Source organism: Diadema setosum, chromosome 12 (genome assembly GCF_964275005.1).
Source record: "Diadema setosum chromosome 12, eeDiaSeto1, whole genome shotgun sequence".
NCBI lineage: Eukaryota > Metazoa > Echinodermata > Echinoidea > Diadematoida > Diadematidae > Diadema > Diadema setosum.
The window spans coordinates 35,781,318-35,791,699 of record NC_092696.1 but is presented as its reverse complement, the minus strand read 5'-3'; the positions used below and the strand labels follow the sequence as shown (position 1 = coordinate 35,791,699).

Below are 10,382 nucleotides of genomic sequence, written 5' to 3'. Positions count from 1 at the left end.
ACGAAACATTCGGGGTTTCGCTCGTACTTTCGGTAATCACTCAAATTTGACATTTTACGTGTTCAAATACATTAGCAATTAATTGAGGGTCACCAGCATTCTCAAAAGATGGGCTGGAAAACAGCAATTTTCATTTTAATCCTGGCGGTCGTGTGCGGCTATTTGGTTTCATTTGTGCTCTTTCCAAGCCTGCTCACAGAACCTCCCGATGCTGGCACCGGATGGTGGGGTCGTGGTCTGCCCGAAGTAGCGGGGAAGGAACAAGACACGTCCGTGCGTCCGTTTCGCATCAACGTGTCTGATGAAGTGTTGGCAGATCTCAAGAAGAGATTGGAAAAAACGCGATTCGTCGATCGGCTTGAGGACTCGGCCTTCCATTATGGCTTCAACTCAGACTTCATGAAGCAAGTGCAGAGATATTGGCTCGAGAAATACAGGTGAGAATTAATTGTGGTCGGTGGGCGTGGCCCATTAAGGCCTTTCCAATACCCCAGACGATTGCTACAGCTAAGTGGGGAGCATAACCTTTTAACATCAACAACAATTCCTTTCACATGGTTCCATTCTCACTTCTAAGTCAGTTTCAGTTTTAGTTTAGTTTATTTTGCACCAAGCATTAAAAATATACAGAGCATACAATAAAACATGAATGTACAAAATGAGATACAAAAAGCTGAGAAAAATTCATAGGACATACGACATACAACTATATACAAGTATAGAAATAATGTGGCGGTATGACTACATACAAAGACAATGCCATTGGTGGGGGAAGCAGCAAGAGAGGAAAAGCCCTTGTGAGTAGCTGACCCATTGTACTGTAACATACATACCTTTGACAGATTTAAGGGGAAAAAAAGTGTCAGTTGAGTTGACAAAACAGAACAAGTCAAACCAAGGGGATAAGTCTGATCCATGGCCGGTACGACCCCTGATAATACTGTGCTGTTGATTTAATACCTAATGACAAAGTCAGATATAATAACATCCCCTCAGGCTCAGGTAAATCTTTAAATAGAAAAAAAAAAATGCACACACACACACACACACACACACACATGAAAGAGTGTGGATGAAACTTTGCTTGTTTTCTTTAAGGTGCTTCTCATCAAACTTGAATTGTTTATAGGCCTGAGAACAAAAATATGAGGACTTGTTGATAATATGAATATAATGTGAATGAAGAATCCTACACTTAATTTTGATAATCTCATCTAACAAGTGAAATATAGGGATGCATGTTAAAATTATATAAACTTTTGCTTTTAATAATAATTATGTCGAAAACAGATTGTTGATGCTATTGAATAAGGGCCTACATATAGCAATTTTAATACAACTTCTCGGTGCTTCTAAAAACATTTTGAAAATCAGTAATCAGCATCCACTCAAAACAAGCAAAGAACATGTATTTGTGCATGCCATTATGATGTTGTCTCCCAGTTGATAGAGTATTTCGGTTATGAGTCAGTATAAAGAAATGTAAAAAAAAAAAACAAAAAACAAGCAATTACCATTTAAGTACCAAACAACACCTCTCACAGCTATTGAAAAATTACATTGTAGAACTTTCAGTGCTAGTATGAGCAGCTGTCTTGTGGCAGGATGAATATTAGAAGTTCTGCCTGGGATGGTGCAATGCCAACAACTCATGATTTTCAAGTGGAACATACAATTTGATACAATACATCTATTGATTTTAGTTGTATGTTTGTTTTTTAGATGTGCACACCTTATACTTAGTTCTTTTTATAGTAGGGATTACTCATTTTGTGATATGTTGAAACAGATAAGAATTTTCAGGTTAAGAAAGTCTTTCATGTACATTCACTGAACATTTTTTAATTTTTGATTCTTATTTTTGACTCTTCCCTTAGCTGGCGAGCTGCTGAGAGAACGCTAAATCAGTATGACCAGTTCTTGACCAACATAGAGGGCATCGATGTACACTTCCTCCATGTGAAGCCTAAACTGAAGCCTGGACAGAAGGCTAAGCCCCTCATCATCGTCCATGGCTGGCCTGGATCAGTCTACGAGTTTTACAAGGTAAAATCTTTGAAGGCTTCTGTGGAGGTAGAACATTGGATGGTAGAAGGCTTAACAGTGCACCACGTATTCTTTCTTGGGTATGTATGTGACCCCAAAAAGACCACATACATTATACAAGATATCCTACTTACCTGACCACTTATTTTATTAGCTCACATTGTTGCCTTTGGGAGTATGAAAGTGTGCAAGTGCTGTAGAACCAGAAATTTTAGTATGCATGTAACTTTCCTGAATTTTGCCTTTGGGAGTATATGGAAGTGTGCAAGTGCTGTAGAACCAGAAATTTTAGCATGCATGTAACTTTCCTAAATTTTGTGAGGAGCCAAGATTCACAAAATGCACGCAAAAGTGTTTGTCTGTACAATATGCATTGGATACCAGTGATAATTTGTGAAAGTTTCATGCTGCGAAAAAGGCGGTTGGTTCCATTTCATAAAGGTTTCATGTCTCAAATGTATAGTTTTAGAGTGATCCATGAAATGTCTTTGAATTGTGAATTATGTGATGTCCTGTGAATTATATTGAAGGATAAATGTTATCATTCATCATGTATGTTTCAGTGATTTGTGAACTAACAATTATGTTCTCTTTTTTTTTCTGACATTTGATTTGGCATGCAGTACATGTGCATGTGCAACCATCCCATTTTTCATCCAAGATACAATGTGATGACTTGTCCTCAAAATTTCTTTCACAGTGCACATCAGTATTTTATGTTTCTTTTGTATTTTTTGCTGCAGATGTTGACTGCCCTTAGTTATCATACCTGCATCCCTTCTTTCTTTTTGTTTTTCAGATCCTACCTATGCTGACGGACCCCCTGAGCCACGGCGGGACTGCTGATGACATCTTTGAGGTCATCTGCCCAAGCATCCCAGGATATGGCTTCTCAGAAGCCCCCCACAAACAAGGTGTGGTCTGTTGCTCAGGGATACCAACTTCTGTCCAATCAGAGCCAGACAGCTTGAGTGATGATAATGAAGATGATGAAAAAAATTAGAAATAATGATTGAAGGATATTGATTATGATAATAATAACACTAATAATGATCATAATAATAATGATAATAGTGATAATGATAAGATAATAATGATAATAATAGTGATGATGGTGACGATGATAATAGGAAGAACAACAAAAATGATGATAATGATAAGGATGCCAGTGATAATGAAAATAAGAAGAACAAGATCATTAATGATTATTATAATATTAATGATAGTGACATAATTCTATTCAAAGAACTATAACTGAGATTTCAGTGTAAACATCATTTTCCACAGAAGATTGCTATTTTTCACTATTTTTTTCAGAATTATTTGGCCTTGACTGTTTGTTTGTTTTTTTTTGTGTGTGTGTTTTTTTTTTCTAGGGGTATTCTAAAGGATTAATGATTTTTCTCTTTTGTCCATCAGTGTATGTGTCTCTGTAAAGACACCATTACTGTAAAGTAGTGGTGAGAGTGTGTACGATGCGCTGGGGTTTTCAGTGCCAGGCCGCACTCAAGAGGTGAAAGTGTGACGATTGGACAGTTAGAACCCAGAAATCTCCCTTTTCTTGTCAAAGGTTACTGTGAAACCAGGAATATTTGTGTCATCGAATTTTTGCGAATTGGAGCCTACAGCCTTTTTCGGGGCATGATATTTTCATGCATGCCACTGGCATTCAATGCATATGATATAAATGATTTTACAAATCTCAGTTCTCGCAGAATTCACGAAATCAAACTGCACACAAAAATCTTCTAATTTTACAGCAGATAGTAAAACTTAAAATCAGAAAGATTACCTAAAATGAACATGACAGCGTCACAATGAAATTGATGTACACATTTTCTTTATGCTCCTGACAGGTTTTACGGTGTCCCAGGCGGCACGGGTCTTCCACAAACTCATGACGCGTCTCGGCTTTGAGAAGTACTACGTCCAAGGCGGAGACTGGGGAGCAGCGATTACATATAACATGGCCCTCATATTCCCTGGGTTGGTTTCCATCACCATATCAATCTATCCTTTTTAATTGCGTTCAATTATACCTAACAGCAAAGGTACTTCAACTGTCCAGAGAACAACCATGAAAGTTGAAGTGCTGTGAAAGTGGGTACTTTTATTTATACTTTAATTATACCTAACAGCAAAGGTACTTCAACTGTCCAGAAAACAACCATGAAAGTTGAAGTGCTGTGAAAGTGGGTACTTTTATTTATACTTTAATTATACCTAACAGCAAAGGTACTTCAACTGTCCAGAAAACAACCATGAAAGTTGAAATGCCGTGAAAGTGGATACTTTTGCGTGAGTAATTTTATGCACTGGGCTAGTTAATACAAATTTTGCATGTTTATAATTCCATGGAATCAAGACATTTCATAGGGTCACGTATAACAAGCAAATGTATTCTCATGGTTTTGTTTTCGTGGTAGCTTCAGGTTGCATGAAATGCATGAAAATTTCAACACCATGAAAATTTCCATTTTTACTTACAGTACCCTAGAAAGAAAAATAACATATGTATCTATGTAAGCAGAAATTTACATGCATTTTACACATTATGAACCTCGCAGCACAAAATCTTAATTATTTTACTTGTTACATATGACATTATCTGTATCTTTGATTCCAAATTGTGTACATGGTAACGGTGTAACTGCTATGTTATACTGTATATAGATTTCTTCATGTTTGCTATTCTTGTACTAGCATGTGTTAATTTGCATAAGTAATATGGACCCCTTACCTTTTACCGTAATATGTGCTACCAAAGCCGTCAACCCATTGAAGACGAGTCCCGAGCATACTCGGGCAGTTGTCTTTGGGAAATGGGTGTTGTAGCAAAATCAGCCTGTCCTCAAAGGGTTAACTGCTGTGGCAGAGGTGAGCTAGCTCTTTGAAATGCTCTCTCAGTCGTTGTCACCCTCCACTAAATTATAAAGATATGAAATCTTATCTTCATCTGTTGAGCACGAAAAATCCCTCTTACAAAATAAGCAGTTTGATAAGTTACAAGTAGACTCCTGTTATAACAAAGTCCTCGGGACCAGCAGTTTTTTTTCGTAATACCGAAATTTAATTTTAACCAAACAAATAAACAACAAAAAACATAAAGAGGATAATATAAAGGGGTGAGTTTTTATTTCGTTTTAACAGGAATTTTGTTATAACTGTTTTTATTATAACGGGAGTGCACTGTATATTAAGACCAATCTTTTGATAATCCTATTATGGCTGTTTGTTTCGATTCAATAGATATCTTATCCTGTAGCTGCCCGATTTAATGTGTGACACCATAATTGTACTTCAATGCTTCTTTCCCTGTAAATCTTTCTTTATGTTATAGAAATGTGAAAGGGATCCATACCAACATGGCAGTCACGATGAGCATGAAGAGTGTGGTCTATCCGATTATCGCCGGCTACTTTCCGTCTCTTCTGATGCCAAAGAAAGAGGACCAGGACCGCTTTTTGCCCGCCAGTCGCATGTGGTTGTTTCTACTACAGGAGACGGGATACATGCACATCCAGGCCACTAAACCAGACACTGTTGGTTGGTAGTAGAAAAAAAAAGAAGTAGGAAAACCTGTGATAATGATAATAGTAATAACAATAATGATAATGATGATAATAATAATATCAATATTCGGGGCCCCATTTCATAAAAGATGTTAGGATGACAACTCTAGCTGGAATGACCACTTTCCACAGCAAACAGCCAATCAGGAAGCTGTATTCTTGTCATTACCATGACAATAGTCATTCCAGCAAAGAGTTGTCATCAAATAAACTCTTTAAGAAATGGGGCCCTTTCCTTGCATGGCATAATTTTGGCCTCCAAAATTTCGCCGTCAGATCAGGTTCTGGCGGTCAGAAAAGGGTCTCAAAACATCGTCTCTCCATCGTTCTAGAGACATTTTCATGTTCTGAAACTTCATTATTCATATTAAATTCTAGAGACTTAAGCTTTCCCAAAATGTATAATTCACTTTATTTATGAAAATTAAGTTTGTTTGTTTTTGTTTTTTTGAGTGATGACTACTTTAAGCTTTGAGAATTTTGTTGCTTTCCACATTGTACTGATTCTGCCATTTGTATAAAGAGCTATTAAACTTGAAAAGCAGAATGATTGAAATTTCTGTTTAAACATTCCAGCACTGTAAGTCCTCTGCATCAATGTAAAAGGTGTCATTTATTCCATCCCAAGACAAGACCATTGAAAGTGGCAGTTGCATTGATTGTTAGATTGTTTGAGTGTTTCTTTTTACATGATATCTAAAGAAGGTTAGTTGTCTTTCAAACTGCACATGTAACTTTTTAATTGACTAATATATACATGTATAGCAATGTTTCTTCTACTCTGTATTTCTGTCAATTTTTCGGTTACCGCCTACAGGTCAAGGTGTTAATGACTCTCCAGTTGGTCTCGCTGCGTACATCATGGAAAAGTTCTCAACTTGGACCGATCCCGAGTGGCGAGACCTGCCGGACGGCGGACTGACCAAAGTCTGGACGCTGGATGAGCTCTTGACCAACGTGATGATCTACTGGGTCAATGGGAACATTGCGTCCTCCATGCGCCTCTACAAAGAGGAAATCGGCGGAAACTCGAAGCAGTACGAACTCACGTGAGTGCATGCTATTGAAAAGGTCAAAGTTCAACCATGGATGTTGCCTGCATGCCTACTGTGGTGCTTGATTCACAAATTGAAGTGGTCTGGTGTGCTTTGCATTTTTTTCTTTCAAAGCTTATTCAACTCACTGACAGGACATTTGCTCCTCCTGCAACAATTGCTCCAGGATTATTTTCTCCCAGGACTTAGGGTTAGGGTTAGGGTTGTGATAGGGTTTTAGGTTAGTTTGGTGTGAGGATTAGGATTGAGATTAGAGTTATGTTTGTAGATGGAATTTTTGTTTGGCTTAACAGCAAGCAGATATTATATCATAAGAGCAGCTATCGTAGGAACTCACTAGCTCAATAATGAAGTTTCTGAATGTACCTGTAAGTTGTCTAGTTTTGGCATTGAAAGTCCTCTTTATAGACTATCAAACCTTCCAGTAATGTCTAGTTGTTCATGCTCACTCTGCAGTTTCTTTTCTTATTTTTGTTTTTCTTGGGGGGGAGGGGCAGAACCATTCCTCCCTCATTCCATACGTGTTTCAAATGGTTACACTGTCACATTTCCTTGTGCAAACTATGATATATCACTTTTCTATCTCATTTCTAAATGTGTGAAGCATTTATTGTACATGGTATATTATAAAAAGGTATCATATTGAAATTGCCCAATGTAGCACAGAGCGTTGGCTTTATTCACAAGCGCAGTTGTACAAGAAAATTGGCCCAGAAGTTTTGTACCATGTTTTAACCAGATGAGGACGGACTGATTTTGCTATAACATGCATTTCCCATAGACACTTGCCCGAGTATACTTGGGACTCGTCCACAACGGTTTAACAGACCTTACCTGGACAACATCAGGACAACCTCCGGAGAACAAAATTTCTCACCTCGGGCAATAAAACCACAGGAGAGAGGGAGGGTTACCATCTAAACAGACACACACACCCAAAACCATCTCCGGATAGGTTTGCGTTACAACCTACCCATTTATGTGTGAAGGGGGTGTGTCCATTCTTGACATACCCTGGATGGGATTATACTGGACAAGCCCAGTGTGTGTTTGTGTGTGTGTAATGTCAGGGTAATGTCAGGGTAATGTCAGGGTAATTACCCTGGATGGCATGGGTAGAATTTAGCAAAAGTTACCGTGACAATGTCTGAGAAACTTTTTGCGTGGAGAGCCCTAACAGGTAGGGTAAATAAGATTATCGCAGTGGCAGTGGTTTAAAAAGCCTCTGTTAAAACAGGGCTTCAGAGAGAGTCAGCAATGAAATTGATAAATTCAACAACACCAAAAAGTAAAAGACCTGGAATATCTCTTGATTTTCCAAACTGTCCATCGTTCATATGTGTTTGTTTGTGTATTTGGGTGTGAGTGTTTTGTGTATTAAGGTGTATGTGGTTGTGTACATACTGTATGTGTTTAATATGCTTTCTACACTGACACTTAACACTGCCCATCCACTGTCTTCCTCTGGTGGTTATCTAGGCATGCCAACATGGTTCCCTTTGGCCATGCTGTCTTCCCCCACGACCTCGGCATGGCTCCCGAGTGGGCCTTGAAGGAGTACAACCCCAACCTCATCAGCTACACCTTGATGCCTAAGGGAGGTCACTTTGCTGCCTTTGAGGAGCCGCAGATGCTCGCCGACGACATCCGACAGTTTGTGCGGAAGGTTGAGGCTCTCTAGAAGATGGTCAAAGTAGTGGAGAATTTAAGTAACCTATCATGGAATATTTGGTCACAAAAAAGAAAAAAAAAAAACTTTCTGGGATCAGTAGGGTTACTGTCTGTGGGATCAGGTGTACTTTGCTCATTTTTTTTCACTTCCTTAAACTTTTTTTTTCCTGATATTTAGAAAGAACCACTAACACAGACAATATTTCAAATCTTGTTTTTAGATGGTAAAATATCTCATGCATAATTGTGTCCATGACAGGTATACTTTTATCATCATGTTTACAGTACCAATGAACTGATGAGATGCTCTTTGCTGACTGTAAACAGGAAATGACATTTCAGACAACAGCTGTGATTCAAATTATTGACCTGCCAAATCAAATGCCCAGCTCTCAATCCGTGCAAGGAATTAGCTGAGATATTCAAAAACAAAGTAAAACAAAGTGATCCTAATAAAAGGTGGATACCACCTTTTATTAGCATTGCTTTGTTTTGGAGATCTCAGCAATTTCAAAACCAATTTTCATCAAATAAGCTTTGAATTCCTTTAGAGTAGTATGGTCTTTAACATTTCACGGCGTGGTTTGTAGGTATCTCACAAAAAGTTAAAGGCATAATTTACCATTTGCAGATGAAACAAAAACCCAACATTAGTGCTTTAAAATAGATCTAAAATGTGAGTTAGGGATAGAAACAACCACTGTAAAAATTTGAATCCGTATAATCGATGTTAAGTATTGTTAAGTACATAAAATGTGAACAATAGTTATAATAAGAATGCTTCCAGACTAAACTGTATACAGTTATGGTTTATTGAGAAGCATGCTGATATCTCCCCATATTTTAGGCTTTATTGCAAAAATTTTATATGGTAGGATGTTTTGTGATACAACAGACCTACACATATGCATCAAATGTGATATCTTGAACATTTTTTAAATCACTGCTCCCAAAGGTATACTGGACCTTTAAAAGGTGAATCTTCACCTCAACCAATACGATACCATCCCTTTAATCTCCATCCGGATATGAAATGCTATCAAATCATATCATTGCCATTACCAGTATTCTCATCACTTATCATCATCATTATCATCATCATTGTCACCATCACCTAATAGTGTCAGCAGTGGCATCACTGGAATGAAATCCATTTTGTAAGGTGTGATTTTATCTTAAATTGTCAAATCTGCCAAATATATTTTGGGTGGAAAAATTGAGTAAAGAAAATGGGATTCCATCCCAATGGAAACCCAATTTTTATGCTCAATTGTCCACTTATAAATTACATTAATTTCTGGTGAATTTCCGTTAGTTTACATTTTAATATATTTTTGAATACATTCTCATATATATGTAGGTTTATGTGATTTGAATCATAAAGTACAATTTCTAATTGACTTACGCTGCCAGTACTGCCGTAGTGTTATACATTTAGGTGTAGTGTGATAGAGGTTTTAGCAAATATCCATAATTGCAGAAATGCTTTAAAAGTTGCTGTTCTCTCTCTCTCTATCTCTCTCTCTCTCTCTCTCTCTCAGTGTTCAAGCTTACTACATGTTGATATCAGTGGTACTAAATTCGGATGTACAGTCTTCATTATTGAGAGATATAAATGTATTCGTCACAGTTCTTTTTTGTATTGATAAACAAGGCAAAAATGTGTGTAATACAGAACCATGACATATTGATAGGTCAAAAGCTTCAGTGTGTGTCTTACCATTGCTTTAATAGCAAAGTAAGGATTGTTAAATGTTTAATGAAATAATATCATCTGTTAGCTTTTCTTGAAAAGAAAAGATAATTGTATTTGTTATTGTATGGCTAATGGTGTGTAAATACCAGTGAGCCTTCAAAAAAGTTGTATCATCATCTGAACAATGAGACTTTGTATATAATTGCATAGATATAAAATATTATCAGTGTACTCGCATTTACTAGCCAGCAATTACATTTTGATCATTAGAAACAAATTGTGTCTTCCAAAAAAATGAAACTTTGCAACTCAGTGGAGAAAACATTGTTTTGCCCTGATGTT

At 37.3% G+C, this 10,382-nt stretch overlaps 1 protein-coding gene across 1 annotated transcript; it reads left to right on the top strand.

Moving 5' to 3' along the window:
- LOC140236175 (epoxide hydrolase 1-like) lies at positions 1-9,825 on the top strand. The gene is made up of 7 exons (XM_072316140.1): positions 1-437; positions 1,878-2,046; positions 2,846-2,960; positions 3,903-4,032; positions 5,387-5,592; positions 6,436-6,667; positions 8,153-9,825. Exons 1-7 carry the CDS (start codon positions 109-111, stop codon positions 8,352-8,354), a joined length of 1,383 nt encoding a protein of 460 aa, XP_072172241.1. The 5' UTR covers positions 1-108; the 3' UTR covers positions 8,355-9,825.
- The last annotated feature ends 557 nt before the right edge of the window (positions 9,826-10,382 follow it).

What these genes read in the sequence shown, in the direction of transcription:
- LOC140236175 (XM_072316140.1), top strand. Translation starts at nt 109, where the DNA reads ATGGGCTGGAAAACAGCAATTTTCATTTTAATCCTGGCGGTCGTGTGC. An exon ending in TATTGGCTCGAGAAATACAG is followed by an intron (nt 438 to 1,877) that starts GTGAGAATTAAT and finishes CTCTTCCCTTAG; the next exon opens with CTGGCGAGCTGCTGAGAGAA. An exon ending in CACTAAACCAGACACTGTTG is followed by an intron (nt 5,593 to 6,435) that starts GTTGGTAGTAGA and finishes TACCGCCTACAG; the next exon opens with GTCAAGGTGTTAATGACTCT.